The sequence below is a fragment of the Lissotriton helveticus genome, chromosome 3_1, assembly GCF_964261635.1.
Source record: "Lissotriton helveticus chromosome 3_1, aLisHel1.1, whole genome shotgun sequence".
Taxonomy (NCBI): Eukaryota; Metazoa; Chordata; class Amphibia; order Caudata; family Salamandridae; genus Lissotriton; species Lissotriton helveticus.
Genome location: NC_136061.1, coordinates 372,918,911 through 372,937,134, shown reverse-complemented (window position 1 = coordinate 372,937,134; position 18,224 = coordinate 372,918,911). Strand labels below are relative to the sequence as shown.

At 44.2% G+C, this 18,224-nt stretch overlaps 1 protein-coding gene across 6 annotated transcripts in view; it reads left to right on the top strand.

Annotated features, from left to right (window-relative positions):
• Positions 1-13,851, top strand: part of LOC144824550 (adenine phosphoribosyltransferase-like) — a 393,625-nt gene extending 379,774 nt beyond the window's left edge. For all 6 annotated transcript variants that reach the window (XM_078683604.1, XM_078683603.1, XM_078683608.1 and 3 more), the window contains exon 6: positions 13,162-13,851. In XM_078683604.1, coding sequence (XP_078539730.1) covers positions 13,162-13,280 — 119 coding nt within the window. In that variant the 3' untranslated portion in view covers positions 13,281-13,851. The remainder of the gene's footprint in view (positions 1-13,161) is intronic.
• The last annotated feature ends 4,373 nt before the right edge of the window (positions 13,852-18,224 follow it).

Here is an 18,224-nt window from a genome sequence, read left to right as displayed (position 1 = left end):
CAAGCATTAGCGAACACCAAACGAGTGCTAGCGAAGGCCAAACAAGCATTGCCAACGTCCCAGCACATGACCAGACCGCAGGTTTCGACTAAAGAAGATCAACTACGAAGGCGAGTGAACAGCCCGCGCCCTGCGAATATGACCCATCGAAATCCTCCTCTTATGGCGGGGGAAGAAATAACACAAAGGTTCGATCCCTGCTTTGAAGTACCACCCCCAGGGGTGCCGACGGACACCTGGAGTCTGTGTCTCAAACGAAACCAATGGCTGGCCACATTGAGTGATTTCCTGGACGCCAATGGTGAACAAAGAGAGAGAAAATGTCTAATGCTGCTCCTCCATTTGGTGGGCCCAGAGGGCCGATGCCCAATCAAAACATTTTCCGAGGCAGACACAGACATCTATAAAAGACTCCAAGAGAAGCTATGTGCCCGCCTCTCCGCACAAGCGGAAGTGGATCGAGAGCGCATCGCTTTCAACACAGCTCGGCAGGAACCAGGTGAACCACTGCCTACTTTCATCAATCGGTTGAAAAACCTGGTACAAGGCTGCCACTTCAACACCTTTACGGATGAGGACGCAGTTCGACTCCGGATAATTGAAGGCTGCGCAAACCCCGACACAAAGCTCAAGATCTTGCGAGGAAAGTGGTCGCTAGAAGAAATAATCAGGAAGGCTGAAATTGGAATGCACGTCAAGGCAAGAGACAAATCAAGGGACCCGAATCTGAAGGCAAATTATCAAGTCGCCCGGACAGATGAAACTCGGAAAACAGACAAAACAAAAAATAGAGAGAGGGAAGGCAGACCAATGAAAAGACAATGGGAAAGACACAATGACAAGGAGTACTCTGAGTCAATCAGTCAAAGGACACCCTCAAGGAGTTCTTCACTCTCAGGGTATCATCCAAAGTCTGGCCAACGGGAGAGACACAGTGACAAGAAATACTCAGTCAATCAGTCAAAGGACAACCTCAAGGAGTTCTTCACCCTCAGGATGTCATTCAAAGTCTGATGAGGGGGGAGCGTCCAGTGGGACAGATAGCACCCCTGGACAAAATGGCAACTTACACAACAAGAGAGTAAGGAAGACGAACTATAGAAGGAGAGCTCCGAATGGTCAAAACTGGAAGTCGGCGCAGGAACACTCTTCGTCAAGTTGTGAAGAGGAGTCTGAAGGAACATCATCCAGTAGGAGAACACATCACACCCACATCATGGGTATCCGAGCACCAAACAAGTGGGAAGAAGAAATAGGTCGCATAAGACGAACCGACCCTCCCCAACAACGAACAGGAAAAGACAAACGCATCAATGACACCGGGGACAACGAAGAAACTGAGAAGACGTCGTTGACATGTGAGAAAGGCAAAGATGGAAAATCTCAAGAGCAAACACAAAGAACAAGCACGTGGTTGCTGAACAACTTCTTGGATGAAACAATGCCAAAGACAAGTCGACGAAGGCGCCCGGAGAATCGTTTTAAAGACAACCCTGAGTCACCGAACAACGCGTCACGGCTCACTTATTTCAGACATCCAGCACCCGATACACCCTCAAAGGAACGCTTCAAAAGGAGTATGGCCAGGAACTCCTCTGATTCAGAGAGCGCGTCCGTTCGATCCTGGAAGTCGACAAAAGACTTCTGACCTAGAAAACACGTTTATGGCCAGGAACTCCTCTGGTTCAGAGAGCACGTCTGTCCGATCCTGGAAGTCGACAAGAGACTTCTCTGACCCAGAGGGTTCGTCTGTTCAATCCCGTGAGTTGACCGAGTCATGGTCTCGACAACAGTCATGGCGTCAACCAGCCAAACGCACCATGGAACCAAAGGACATCCTTCACATCAAGAGCAACACGTCACACACTAAGGACTCTGAATACTCTGTCATGTCACAAGACAATCTGTCATGTCAGTCACAAGTACATCTGGACATAGATCAGACCCCGTCACCCTTGAAGGGGTCCGCGAGGCTGACCCAAAGGACCTACAAAAAGAAAACAGAGACACTGAACCTTAGTCACCAGATGGGAAGGGACCAGCCATCCACTCCGCAAAGAAAACTGGACATGTCGGCAGAAAGAGATCATCAGATAAAAGAGAAACATGCCCATGCACAGATAGCCCACGAGCTCGCCAGACAACCCGAGGCCGTGAACAAGTTATCGAGCCACACCGTACTGTCTGGTATGCATGACCCTGGATTGGAGAGCAGTGTTGCCCTCGACTGGACAAGACGAAAGGAAGTAAAAGTAGATGCTGGTGCTCAGAAGAGGACCCGAACATTATCCACTCATGAAAACGATCGAGCATCTGAACCAACCGTTACACCGCAGGAAGGAAACATGATGACTGCGGAGTGTGAGAGTAAACAGTTCAAACGCAACGTGGTCAGGAATACCCTGATCCAGACAACAGAAAGACTGACCAAAGCCAAGCCCACCACTGATTCGACACTACTGAGGTTTGAAGAACCGACTGTCCGCCGACCAGTGTGGTGGATTGAAGAATTGCGAACACTGAAGACATTAAGCTCATTTTGTTAAGAAAGGGGGAGATGTAATATAGTTGACAGTCTAGTAGCTGGGGTGGGCGGAGCTAGGTGGGCTGAGGGGAAGAGGAGGGGTCAATACAGGATGAGGGCAGTCAGAGTAGGGACAGGGACAAGCATGGATGTGCAGTAATAAAGCTCTAGTGTTAGCAATCCACAGTGTCCGTGATTATTGTAGCACGATGCTACATTGACCTGGAAGGATTACTTTTTGTGGATGCTGCTGGATATTTGGATTTTTGCAAAATTGAAAGCACTCAGCAGGTGCAAAAGTTCAATCTTATCATTAGTAACCATTCCCTGTAGTGCTTCCTGAGGGGCCCCTTCAGAGTTCATTTGCCTACTTGCAACTATTCTATGACCCTGCTCTGACCCTCACAGCAGGCTCAGAGAATAGCTACAAGTATACAACAAAGGTCCTGTTAAAAAAATTACACTGCAACAGAAAGCACTTACAGACAAAACTGAAAGCACTCAGCAGGTGCAAAAGTTCAATCTTATCATTAGTAACCATTCCCTGTAGTGCTTCCTGAGGGGCCCCTTCAGAGTTCAGTTGCCTACTTGCAACTATTCTATGACCCTGCTCTGACCCTCACAGCAGGCTCAGAGAATAGCTACAAGTAGGCCACAAAGGTCCTGTGAAAAAAAATTGCACTGCAACAGAAAGCAAATTACAGATAAGGAAGCAGGTGCCAGCCAGACTGGAAGTTTAAATTCAGTGACACATTAATCAACCCCAAATTAATTCATGTCAGTTGAAGCAAGGCAGGTGTGCTTCCTTTTTTTCACCCCCATAATCTACAGTGATAAACCAACCAGAGGGTGGCAGTGATGTACCGGAGGGTGGCATGGGTGTACCAGAGGGTGGCAGTGGTGAAACAGAGGGTGCTGTGAACCTGTGATGATGAACCAGACATAGAAACAACATAGTCGCGGCCGTTGCGAGACGACAAGTAAGTTCGCAATTGCGAACTGGCAGAAACCCTTGCGAACACAAAAAAAATCTGCAAATTCGCAAGAGTTCGCAGATTTTGCGGATTGCGAATCCGTAAATACGCAAGTTCGCGGATTGCCAATTCGCAAAATCCGCCCATGCTTACTTTTTAGTTTCTTCAATGAGATGTGCGGGCACCCTTTTATGCCCATATGAATAAACTAATACTGCCCTGAAGATTTCTAACCATTCTTTCTTAAAAACGAAGGGAAGTGTATTGAACAGGAATTTGTGTTTCAGCAGGATCGTCATTTTTATCAGATTTTCCCTTCCAAAGATAGTTTGAGGTAGATGAGACCAACTGACAAGGAGAGCCTCTACCTCCTTCATAATGTTCTTGAAATTAAGCTCTGCTATTTTGTCCACTTATTGGATGATTTTGATACTCCGGTATCATCTTCTTTTTTGATTCCAGAGGGAGGCTCCCCCATATTCCAACTCATTATCTCTGTCATGCAGGTGTTAGCAGCATAGCCGGATACCTTCCCTAAGTCCCGTACTAATTGCTCTACTACTGGTAATGAGTCTTTTAAATTGGCAGTAAATATCAAGTCATCAGCATACAGGGAGACCTCTCCCACTTAAATGGGACAATACGCATTTCCTCTCTGTGTTTCCCCACCAGTGGTTCAATGTATAGATTAAAAAGCAGGGGGAAAATAGGACAACCCTGTCTCGTCCCCTTCAAGATCCTAAACTCTGCTGTCATATCACCAATGATTAGAATTTTGCCTGAGGGAGTGGTAATGCCTTGGAACACACTTCTAAATTTCTCCCCTATGCTGCTAATTTTTACAATGACATTCAGATGAGACCAATTTACTCTATCAAGCGCCTTTGTTGCGTCTAAGGTTACAACCGCTAGGGGCATCCTGAAGATAGTGGTGAGATGGATATCACAATTAGTTCATGAGTGAGCTCGTGAAGGTATCTACCCTTTATAAAGCCCTTCTGATCCTTGTGAATCAGAGTCTCACCACCAAACATAGTCTTTGGCCATAATATTACTGAACAGCCTGTAATTATTGTTTAAAAGTGAGATGGTCTATATGACTCACTCAATTTGTTTTTGTTAACCTGGTTTCAAGATTAAGGTGACCACTGCATCTCCCCAAGAAGGTGGAAGTGATGCCCTGCCCCCTAAATTTTCACCAAACAGTTGGGTCTAAAAATGGACAATCACCTCTCCTTAAGCAAGATGGAACTCTGTAGGAAAGCCGTCCGGTCCAGTAGCTTTCCTTCTCTTACTTAATTTGACTGCTTTCCTCACCTTTTCTATTACTATATCTTGATCTAACTGAGCTCTCTGATCATTCGACAATTTGTTAAGCGAATCCCCTGCTAAACTCACCTCTTTTTCGGAAACCATTGAGCTAGCCGCATACAGTTCAGAGAAAACCTTCAGAAAAGTTATTTCTGTGTTGAGAGTATTTGAGGAGACTTGGCCAGTTACCTCATCATTTATTTCGCATACCGAGTTTTGTAGCCTGATATGACCTAACTTTCCATGCCAACATTTTCCCTGTATTTTCCCCTACCTAAAATGAGCCAACTTATTTGCCTCCCACCAAGCCTAAATGTGGTCCTCCACTTGTAACAAAAGTTATTCCCTCTTATTTAGTATTTCCTTCTCTACTGCTCCTCTCTCCCCCACTGACAACTGTTGGGCCAGGAGACCAATTTCCAACTGGCCCAATGCTTCCTCTGCTGATTCAACCTCTCTTTCATACTGTGTGAGCTTCCTGGTAGAAACTCTTATCAGCCTTCGCCTCATAAAAGCCTTAAAGGTATCCCAGACGAACAAGTTACTTACCTTCGGTAACGCATTATCTAGTAGAGACAATATCTAGCTCCAGAGGCCTTACGTTTGAATTTCCCAGGCATCAGGCTTTTCTTTCTGGATCCAGCCTGACGCCTGGGAAATTCAAGGTTGAGGAATCTGCAGCTAGAAGTCTCTATCAGATTATTGTTGTCGGAGCTGAACCTACATTCAAACTCAGGAATTCATTGGCCTCCATTTTTAGTTGGTCAACAACCTCTGGGTCCAACAACAGTGCACTGTCCAAGGTCCATAGTTTAGGTTTCTGTTCTATAGGAAGTGCCAGAACTAGCAGGAATATTGCATGGTCGGATAAATGTACCGTAACATGCTTAACTGTACTAATGTCCTCGCAAATGACCCTATCCACCAGAAAAAAATCTATTCTTGGAAAATGGGCCTACTTTTTATTATGTGAAGTATATCCTCGTTGTGTCCCTGATTTCAACCTCCATATATCGCAAAGACCCATCTGCTTCATCATATTTTTTAGGTACGTCTGCATTTTTGGATATGCTCTGGCTTCACTGTTGTCGGACCTGTCCAGGTCATAGTCCATAATTATATTAAAATCTCCGTCCAATTGGATCAGAGCAGGATAATGATTTCTGGGACACAGCTTTTAAGGGATCAATTCCTTCCACTGTGGGACGATAATGGCCCACCAACACAAGTCTTTTTCTTGGGTTTCGATATTGGCAATAGCCCACCTGCCTTGCCTATCCACTTGACTTCCAATTATAGTTGCCTCAAATTTCAATATTGCTACCTCCCTCACAGGTTTGATCTGGGCATATAATATGTCAAATCCATTTTTGTTTGTGAAAGAGGTCTAAACATTCCCCTTTGGTAAGATAGGTCTCCTGCAATATTATGATATTAGCTGCTGAATCCTTAAATATTGTAGCAACTTATTGCATCGCCTCACCATTCTGAGCCCATTGACATTCCTTGAAAGAATTTAAATGCTTACTTCCATCTACTCAATCCTGCCTGTCGCTAATGATACTACCTGTCCAAATCTCTCTTGCAAAATAACTCACAAAGGCTTCTGGGGATATTTTATACTTTTTGTTTTTTACCCCCATTTTGCTCCCCACTTAGTGCAACCTTCTGCCTTATCCTTACTTTCCACCCTTCCTAGAGAACCCAACCCTGCTTCTTCATGGCTATACTAGCCTTTGGGTGCTTGTGCTGAAAATCCACAATCCAAACATATCTACAAAATTGAGAAAAGAAACGGGGAAAACCTGTGCACTACCTTTAACTCCAAGTCCATCCAGACTCACTATTTTTTGTTTTCCCTCTTGACTGCAGTGAGAAGTATATCCGCTTCATTGTGGTCCCTTAGGTTATGCATTATGTTTTTATGCATAACTCTCAACATGGCGGGAAATTCCAGTTGTGCAGTAGCTCACAGGGCCCCAAACTCCTCCATTTGCTTCACTAGTTTCCATTGTATTTTTCTATAGAGTGAAGCAAGAGTGGTCTGACCTGATCGCAAAGGGAAAATCCCTGCTTTTCAAAGATTTCTGTTTTAGAGCAATCGCCAAGATCTGCTCTCTTATGTCATAATTCAGAAAGTTTACCAATATCCTCCTAGGTTTAGATTTGCCTGGGTGCCTTCTGAATATGTCCCTATGTATCCTTTGGCTGCTCCTGTCCAACTCATCCTCTGTAATAGATGATAATCTGGCTGTTTTAGTGAAAGAAACAAAGAACCCCTTGTATCCTCACCCTCCACCACCTCTGGGATATTTAGGACTCTTATATTGTTCCTTCTGGTGCTGTTTTCTAGAGATTCAAGCTAATCCTGAATCTCTCTCTTCCTGAGCCTCAATTCCTTAATCTCTTCTCTGTCTTTAGGGGAGATTATTTTGAACTCTGATACCGTAGACCCCTTGGCTAACGTAATTTCGGACGGCGAGTCCAATTTTTCAGCCAGGTTTTCACTCACCCCTCGAATTTCTGTCTGGTTGGTAAGCAAGATCAAAAACCGTCCTTACTTCCATAGCGAGGGCTTGCAGAATTTTGTCCACCTGTAACCTACTAGGGATAGTTGTCTTCCATCAGTGGGAGAGTCTGAGGGACAGTGTTCTAGGTAACTAGTGTCATTTACTACCAGTTTCCCAGAGGCACTATTACCATTGATCTTCAGTTTGTTAACCTAAGTACTCCCTTTGGACGCTTGCCTCCCCTTGGCTCAAGAAGTTGAACAGTCCAGGCTTAATCCAGGAAATGTTAGTGGAGATTGTTGCCTTACACAGTATGACACAGTCAACTAAATGGCACACATTAAACAGAATTCCTGATCAGTGCTGTACACTATAACTCAGGACTTTATTTACACATTGGTAAATATGTAAATTAAAACAATGATACTGAATGTGCAAGCACCTTTGTGGACAAGAAACTACTCCAAATGTAAATATTGAAATTAATCCTGGGACACTATAACATATATAACATAAAGTAAATAACGTGGCCCTTTGGTCACTTTTAACTAATGTGTGATCCTTTGAATCTAGGTGCTGTACTAAAGTCTGTGACTTAAAGTCTAGTTCAAGGGATTTTACTACAGTGTTTATTTACCCATTTAAGTCAAGGTGTCAGAGGTGCCAGCCAAGTTAACACAATGTATTATTATTATTCTTTACAATTTTCATAACCATTATATATATATTTCTACACTAAAATCTTTGGCTCTAGTTACAAACCTAGATTGCCCAGTTACTTTGGTATTTCGCAACACATGTTTTAGTACAAAAACCCAGATACCTCCATCCTGAAGCCTGCTATCCAAACAAAGCCACAGCCAGACATTTTAGAACTTCAGTGTCCAACTAAGGGTGTTGCCAGGAGGACAGAAGTTCGGGGCGAGGCCACTTCAGAATCTTAACTGATCTTGCAGCCTTTAGGGCTCGACGCCCACTATGTAGTCCCCTGAAAGTACTAAATCTTAGGGGCCTTTATTGGGGCTCTCCCTGGACTCCAAAGCTTCACGAATTCCCACTGGGTCTTGGAACATGGGGTTACGGCTCCAGTACAACTTTTAAATCCTTTTTCTCCTGAACCAATTGTGCTATATATATGCTATATATATCGTTTACAGGATTCCCGAATCAGGGTGACTGCACACAGGCAACAGAACTCAACACTGGTAAGCAGATACAGGCAACATTGGGTGCTGGGGTTATCATGGTCATTGAACACGCACCTCAGACCTATGGTGGAAAGCTTGTGTAGATGTTGCTCCTTCATGTCCGGTGATGCTTCCCTTTGATACTTGCAAGCCAGGCTGCAGGGATTTCAGAGGTTCCTCTATTGGTTGAGATGGCCTCCAAGAAGATCCAGTCAGCGCGCTATGCACAGGGTTGCTGGGCAATTTGGCTCTTCTTCTGCTGAGATCACTATAGCAAGATGCTCCATAACCCAGGGTTATTCAGCAGGCTAAATTAAGTAGGCTACCTGCAAGTGTCCAATCTTTTGCAAAAGTCTCTGTGCAAGTGTGCAGAATCCCCTTGTAGTCTGTATAAGTACACCTTACTGGCTTTAGGAGGTCAATATTTATCCTCATTTGAAGGTACAGATGAAAAGTCACTGCCAGCCTAAGTGAAGTTGTATTCATAAGTTTTCAATCTTCTTCCAGTTGCGACAAGGTGCATTGTTGGTCTCTTTCTGACCCTTGTGGGATTTTCCAAGTAAGTAGTATAGGTGAGAGTGCTCTGAACCTGTTAATGTTTTATGGAGAGTTCACACTGACGGTAACACAGGAAGAGGCGTCTTTGATAGAGCAGAGGAAATCTTGTGTGGCGGGTTCGGAAGAGACTTAGGGCCAGATGTAGGTAATCCAGATTTACCGATTCTAAAATACCGAATTTTACTGATTCGGTATTTTAGAATCGGGAAATGGGATGTAGGTATTCATTGGGTATTTTTAACCGAATCGGTAAGATTCGGTAAATACCGAATCGTTATTTGCCGATTCGGTATTTCCCATTCATCCCTATGGGCCTCCAGGCCCATAGGAATGAATGGGAATTACCGAATTGGTAAATACCGATTCGGTAAAATGGGGAACACATTCAAGGGTGGCAGGGTGCCACTTTGACACCCTGTTGCAACCCTGAATAGTGCATGGGTGCACATGTGGCACACATACATGCCCTAAGGACATGTATGTCTGCCACATGGCACTGTTAAAGCACAAAATTACTTTTTAAACGGTTTTCGTTATTTACCACCAACTTGTAGCTGGTGGTAAATAACGAATCCTTACAAGTGAAAAGCACTAACTTGAGTGCTTCCTACATTAAGGATTCAGTAATTTACCGAATCGGTATTTATGAATTCGGTAATTTACTGATTCCTTAAATTACCGATTCGGTAAATTACCGAATCCTTAAATTAGGCCCCTACATCTAACATGCCTAATACCGGTTAGTAACTGCCGAAAGTCGGCAATTTCGGCCGTTACCGACCGGTATTAAGCTTCCTACATCTGGCCCTAAGTATCAAGCCCTTAAGATACAACTCTATTATTAGAAGTGGTCCCCAAACAAAGGTATAGGTAGGCTGACATAGCCTTCTGAACACAAACGGCCTAAAGGGAACCCATCATCTTAGACACCCGCCATCTAGCATGCGGTATCCTGTGTTGAACACACTTGAGCCTTGTATTCAACCTACACTGCACATGCCACATACAGGAGGGTAAAGACCACAACCCCACGAATGGAGGACTGCTCAGGCATTTACCATGGAAGACACTCCTCTACTTGCTGGGCAGTTAAGCTCCTCTTTATTTACCTAAAACCATCCACAGGAGCGGAATGGGGAATACATGTTAAAAAAAAAAAAGAAATACTAAAAGAAGCACTTCTTTTTGCAGAGATATGATGTGTGACTAGAAAAACAGAAAAAGGAAGAGAGACTCTGGACAGGGTGTCCTTTGTAAAGGCTCCTTGATTCAGGAGCTGGGCAGAAAGTTTCAGAGGGCGAAAAGTAAAAGGTGGCAACAAAGTACTTGTTTAAAAGAAGGCAAACTTGTTTCAAACCGTAATGACCGGAAAGAAGAGAGCATGTTGTATCAACAGTTAGCAGGTGCCATAGCACCAGAGCCGAAGAGGGACCACTGCACTGTTAAGGTTGGGGCATTTAATTTGCTTTCCATTAGGGCTCGTGATACCCTTGCTGCACCACTAATACCGGAGCTCTTTCATTTGAAGTGTAATAGCAATATGCCCACCTCTCTGATCAGGACGGGGCTAATAAATAATAATAGCTTGGGTTTTTTTTCATAGTACTTAATGGTTCCTTCTCTCTGTCCTGTAAATAACAGGTGTTACTATTACAAAATGTAATTTAGTTTATTGATGTCAGGAGTAAAAAGGTAAACACGGCTAGGGTTCGAACTCATGACTAGCAGGTCATACAAGATGTCACCTGCAAATGCTTGACTTGCTAAGCTAAATTCAGGGCCACTGAAATTATGTGGCAGGGGAAGACCAAATTATGTGGCAGGGTTGACTTAATTACGCGGCAAGGAAAAGCAAATTATGCAGCTTACTTCATGAAAGTATTACTTCATCATTTTGTTATTTTTACCCAGGGTAACACTGGGCAAAGATTCCACATCATTAGTGCCGGTTTAACAACCAAATACAGCAATAAGCAACTGAAAGATGACCAATCAACCTTGGTGATGGGCCTTCCACTGTGCAGGAACACATCTCCATGTTTAGTAACTTTTGATCTGTATAAGATAGAAACAATTTTTTATGTCTAAATCTGCAGTTTATGTAGCAAATGATGAATTATGTGGAAATGCGGAAAATCCATAGTTTTGTGGAAAACACTTTGCCCGCTGAATCGCATAATTCCAATAGTACCCTGGTGCGAGCTTACGACAGAGTAGTGGAGAGAGTCTCTGTACCTGCCTGGAGAGATTCTCCTTTACTCTTCTCTTGGTATTTTTTCTCCTTTAGTCCCTTAAGTCTGAGTTACAATTTGAATCATTGGTGTTTTGGCAATCATACATTCATTGCATTTTTCTTTAAATCTAAGCTTTTGTTTTCTTATTTGAAGACCCACACCCCTAGAATCACAACTGGAACTGTGATGCTCTTGCTGAAAAGAAGTGTCTCGTTACAGCACAGAGAGTTGGTGCTGCAAATCTAAAATACAGTGCTCACCTTGATCCATGTACATCACATAAAGGGTGGCCACCGCCAGGGCACAGTCATGCCATGGCCTTAGTTTCCAAAGTTTTTCTACGTACTCCCCCTACAGACCCTTCTCTTAAAAACAAAGCGTTGGAAATGTAGAGGGAGGGGTGAAGCATATGACTAATGTACAATATGATGCTGTTCAACCTGATTTTATTGCCAAAGTTGTGAATGAAAACAATAAACAGAATTAAAAAAACATAGGGTAGCTGGTTATCCTCATCTTGCCTCCCTGGTCTTCCAGGTGATCTCATTCCATTGTTACTTTCGGACTGGTTCCGGCATATAGTGTGACTTGAGTTGGTTGGACGTGTATGCGGTATGCCACCTAGCTGTGTCAGTTGTACAGAATAGCTGTGCAGTTCTCCTGTCTTCTGTATTAAATCATGTAAATATCAGTTTGACAGGAATTGGGATTACCATACCCAGTTGCTTGTCCCATTCTCTCAAGCAAATGGAATTTTACAAATTTACTTCCCTTTCTTAAAGGAACTTCTGGGCCAGGTGCTCCCGTTTGTATGTTAACGAGCACCGCAGTGGTACCCTGTCCACTGACTCCTGGTAACCCCTCTGGTTGCTGTGGCGCTGCAGCATGGGTCTGTCCAAACATAAGCACAAGCCACACAAGACCAGTATTAGGTGTTGGGGATTTCTTTTGATGCAGAGACCTCATAGTGCTGAGACAGTAGCAGTGATGCAAGACTGACTGCCTCCAGGTAGATGCACATCAGATGGTTCACTTCAGCACTTAAGGTGAAATCCTCCATTTTACACACATTGACCATGCACTCTTCTGTTGACATGCCTTGTAGTAAGGAGCTGCATGACGCATAACTCGGCAGCATAATGTAAAGTGTAAAGATGGTGGGAAACATGATCCCATAGTTTAGTGACTAATAGGGGTGATTTATATCTGGCGTCATGTAGGGTCTGCCCGTGCTGTGGCAAGATGGCTCTAGGAACACACTTGTGTATAGTCTTTCCATCAGAATCCAACACGTGGTGGCCCCTTCGCATCAATGCGTTTCTTGTCCACCAGCAGCCATTTCAAAAGTGTAACTGTGACAGGCACCTTAGTAACAGCACAGTGACTGTACAACGAGACATACCTTAACATTGGGACTGTTTGTACAGTGAACGTTCAAGGTCATGTTTGACACCTTCTCCTGGTCCGGCTCTACAGACTGCAGACCGTCTCAAAAACTAAAACTAAACTAAACTAAAACTCATTCTTGATATTGTAGTAACCATCTCCGTTTTTTTCAATGTTTTGAGGTTGATTTATGTTGCTCATTTAACTTATATCTGTTGAAGCAGCACTTCTCTCCCGTGCCCTCATACGAAAAGGCCTTCTAACAGCCCTGGAGATAAAACAAACAAATATAAATTAAAAAGCGAAGCAGATTTCAGAATGAATAGTGCTGCTGGCTTAAAAGTCTGGACGGCTGTAGGCATCAACCATTCCAGGGTTATTTAGCAGCTGCGTAAAGAACATTAGTGACACTGTAAAGTGCATGGTGAGTGTTCTTGGGTGTGCTCCATTTTCACCGAGTTCTAATTTTTTCCGCAGGAGTCGCCACGGTCTGCATCGAGGATAGTGAAGGTGGCACCTGGGTGAGAAAAAACTACAAATGCTCTGACTGCGTCCCTGAGCACCTGAGGGATCAATTCAACAACCACTACATCTGAGCTGCCGGAGCACCATCTATTGGAAGAGCCCATTGGACCCTTCGAACCTGGCATGACTGGCGACTCTGATGCTTTAGTCTGCACCGCTGTCCTCGACATGCAACCCTGCCCTCCAGTGTCAGTCTTCAGCTGGACCTGATGATTCTATGGAACTCCAGATCTCCCATATAGCTAGCAAGTGAACTTTCACATAGCCGGTCACTTCTGTCACACTTATACTAATCCTTCCTGGCACGTGGACCCCTAACGCACAGGTTTTGGCATCTCACATGATTGGGCACCATTGTCGCACAACTTTGCTCCCCAAATCAATAAGGAGAACCTACTAGCATCACACAGTGGTATCAACACATTCCAGGGACTTCTATTCACACACAAAGTTATACAGTTACTGTTGTGCCCAAGCAAGTTGCCTTCGCAGAAGCAAAAGAAGAAAAGGGGGAGAAACGACAGGGACGAGAGCAAGAAGGGGTGAGATGGTGGAGCAAGAAGGAAGAATGGCAAAACTGCACTAGAAGACTGCTCTTGCTTTTCATACTTGCTTTTAGTGAATAAAATAATTGTTTCATAATGCTGTGTGTCTTTGTATACTTTAAAACTATTTATTGTGCAACCTAAGAGATACATCCATTGTCCTTTGAACTATGCAGCAGACCAAAGGCATTTCTGTGGGAGGCATGGAACAATTATGAGACCCATTTTCTTAAGTCTCGGCTACAGGCACCACTAGCTGTCTACTGGAAGACCTGGTGTTTCCATTATCAAAATATACTTCGATTGGGCTTTGGGTCAGCCGTCTCTCCTTAATGGATGGCTTTGTTGTCACAGTTGTCTGCTCTTGATTCAGTGGGTATCCTCTGTGTTCTTGTGTTTTCCCTGTCATGGAATATTGAGGCATGCTTCAGGAACTTTTTTTTGTTGTGCTTTTGAGCACTTTGTCGAAGTGCATGTATTTGGGACAGGAATGTCCTCTGGATGGTGTATATTAATGTCCCCTGCCCTGCATGCCCAACTGCGCACATCTGGTATTGCGTTTTTTGGAATTTAAACGCGGTCTCATGATGATCCAGCATGTGAACGAAAGCCTATGCCTGCCTTTGATACGTGTCTAAGCCTGGACACATGTTGGACTTGGAGGGGTGCACCAAGCAAACTGTTCATAGAAGCGGAAAACTGCTGTCCCTGTCACAGGTTCATGAATGTAGAGAGGTCATGGCAGAATACTGTTTTTTATTACTAGTGTGACTAGACATTTTACTTGTGTCACAAGAGTGGAGGCCTACTCACCCACTTAAATAAAGTTAAGAAGCTACAGATCAGCGCTAAGATCCCAAATGCAGGGGTGGATGTGGTGTGGGGATTGTGTGTGTGTTACACACATAAGTGAGTGTCTGAGTAACTGGTAGTGACACAGGCTTGTGGATGCCATTTTGGAAACCCTTGCCTGGTCTTGTGCACAAGATGGAGTTGAGATTTAATTCCAAGACCTAAGAATTGTATTGCTGACATCCTCGAGACCGAAGAGGGAAAGGTAAACACAGAAGTTGGGAAAAAGGAGACAGCTTCTTAGAAATTTGATTAGGTCCTTTAGACTCAGAGGGCCACTCATTTGTCATCCTGCAACTTCAATTTGGGGGATGGTAGGAGTGAAGGGTGGAAATGCAGTTCCTGTTGCCAGAGTGTGAAGAGTCCTTTAAAAAGTGGTCAGTCTTTTGTCTCTTCCTGATCACTGTGAAGTCAAGTGTGGCTTTTGATTGTTGTGGGTTCTTCTGCCTGGAGATGTCACTGTGGTGAGGAGTATCACACCAAGCAAAAACGGAGTCTGAAAGACAGCCTGAGGATAACACATGAAAAGGAAACCAACTCAAACCAATTCTGAAAGTGCAGACCTTGTATACACACCAACCGTCTCCCATCCCTGAATAAAAGTGCCAGTTGTTGTTGTTCCAGTTCCAAGTTCTCTTTGACCAAGGAAGGGGTGCACCATAAAGTAGCCAGAGGACAGCAGCGCAGCCAGAGCTAGTGTCTACCTGACAGTCAGCTTCTCAGAAGTGAGCGGATATCACCTGGAGTCTGATCTAGAGGAAGTGATGATTTGCTGCCTGGAGAGTCCTGCCTGGAAGATTAAGGAAGGAGTGAGTCATTCCTCCAGGAGTATCTTCCTACTGTTATGGACAAGAACAGTTGACACTCTGGCTGTGGGTCTGTCCAACAGAGATTTGTGAAGAGCATGACTGGTGTGTACCTGGCTTGGAGCCAGTCACTAACTCCGAAGCAGAGGATTTGCAGCACTGTCAGCGTTTGCCAAGCAGATTTCCCCATCAACGCTGCTGTCACAGTTGTGGCTCTTGCTGAATGTCTTCAAGTGACCCGCGCCACTGAAGGCAACACCTGGGAAGCAGTGGCACTTTCTCCCAGTGTGCCCAAACTGATTAATATTGTGGCTAGCCCTGGCACTTTCCTATCATGTACCATTCAGACCGCGCCTCTGGAAGTAGCGCTTGCTGCTCAAGGTGCTATCTTAGAAGAGCATCCAGTCGGACTCAGCTGTTGCTGCCCAATTCCTTGAACCCGACCGTGACCCCAAAACTGCAGCTGGAGGAGGATTGATTGAAACCTAATGTTGGGTAGGCCCGCGCAGCTTAACCAAAGACTCGCCCAGTCCGTATCTAGGAGAGCCCGAATTGTTTGTCCCTGAAGAGGAGGTTGGCTGTATCCCCAGGGTTGTGTCCCTCTTTTTGGGGGGGACCGCTTGAGCCTTTTAAGTACCCTTGTCCTGATGAAGCCACAAGAAACTACTGGCGGAAACGTGACCGCGACTGCGTCGACAGAAAATTGATTGTGTTCTTCCCTTTTTCTTTTGTTTAGGGTACACTGTTGTATATATAATGTATATATTGCAATTATAAGTTTTTTTTGTTGGTTTTTTTGCCTTTTTGTCTACTGTATATATTCTGGCCACCTTGTCTTGTGATTCATAACATTGTCCTTCTTAAACTATATCATTTAATGACGACAGAAATAACTGTAGAAAACAGGATAATAAATTGTATCCTGTTTTGAAGTAGTTCATGCTTTATTTTTTCCTCAGTACCACTTATTCTACTTTTCCATCCTTGTGATGCTCCTTGCCCAAGTATGGGAGGGTAATTTGGGCAGAACCCCTGTTTATTATGTAGCAGTCCGGGGGGTGGGGCTCAATTGTGACTCTTGGGGCATTGATGCTGTCTAACAAGAAGAGGCCTGCTGCCTGAAGACCAGCACCACTGCTTGCACCTGCTCTCACAGATGAGCAACCCACTGGCCTGACCGCAGCCAGTGCACCTTTCCCACAGAGGAAGAAACACACACTGAAATGCGGGAGGCCAATGTGAGGCCTACTTCGAAACCAAACAAATGGTCAGAGACTGAATGCTTGCTATTATCACATATGTAAGGAAATGGAGTGTATTATATGGTGTGGTTGTACGACCTCAACGAGTAATACACGTGCCAACCTGTTTAGGTCCAGTAGGTTTCATCTGCAAAACCCTGAGCTTAACCGTGGATAGCTGTGGCACTGAGCAGCAAGGCTTACACAGAGGAACAAGTGTAAAGCATTTAAACACCACCAAAACAATTGAAGAAATCGGCATGACACTCAAGGAGTCCGAAACCAATTTTTAAGAATAGAATATATAAAAATAGATATTATGTTTAGAAGGATTTAGATAATAGAATGAAAACACCAACTGGAGAGTTCCGGACTTATAGATTTTACAAGCAATAATAAATCAGAGCAATTTCACTCTACCACGAACAAGCCTTGGTAGAGTCAACAAATTGGACACATAGAAAGGTTTTCAAGGAAGTCTTAGGTAAGTGTCAATGTGGTCGTTAGAAGTATTTGAGGCATCCAACTCTAGCAATGAGCTAGTCAAGTGAACCAGCAAGGTCCTCAAACAGTTACCTCCAACAGTTCCAAACACTTTATTTGCATTGCAATGGATTCCTATGGAATTGGCCTGATGCAGGGTATGAAGGATGCTGAAGATGCTCTGGATGCTACGCAGTCGATGGGGGTCTTCCTGTAAGGATTCCTCAGCCCACGAAGTTGGTGGGGGGTCCTGGTTGCAGGGTCATCATCCCATGAAGTTCTCTATGGGCTAGATGAAGTCCAGGTGCCACTGGACTACCATTCGCCCATGGTCATATTCACAAGCCAATCCTTCCTGGGACGGTCCCAGCAACTCCTCACCTGATATACTTTCGGCGTTGCCAAATGAGTATTATATCCTCCATACAAACCGCCCACAAGGAAAAATAGGTGGTGGAGTGGCAGCTATAATCCATAAAGAGTTTAAATTCACCGCTCTTACTTCACTCTGTCTTCCAACAGTCGGCAATGCGGTAATCAAATTAGAGTCAGATTTTGCCCCGTTAGTCTGTATCCTTCTTTACAGACCCCACAGTATATCCCTCTTTTCCTCACTCTTTGAGCGAACCAGTCAGCTGTCTGGCAGTAGATCATGCAAGAATACTACTGATAGGCGACTTTAATTACTGGGCTAACGATAAGCAAGGAGGGCCGCAATCTGCTGAGCTGACCGAATTACTAACCAACCTGAACTTTGTTCAACAGGTATCATCAGCCACTCATGTTAAGAGTCATACTTTGGATCAAATCTGGACCATCAACTTGGTAGTATCTGCTATTTCCATAGTACCATGTATCTGGTCAGATCACTATTTAATAAAATGTAATTTAGTACATCCCACCAGGAACAACACTTTGACAAAAGGGGGGGGCATGGTACGTAAATGGAATGCTTTTGACACAAATGACTTCAGTAGTACTTTGGCAAATACATTACTAACATATACCCCTGATGTTGATACCCAGGAGGAAAATATCTCAGCTTGGTTACTTGAGGGTAGCAATAAACATGTAACATTGAAAAAATC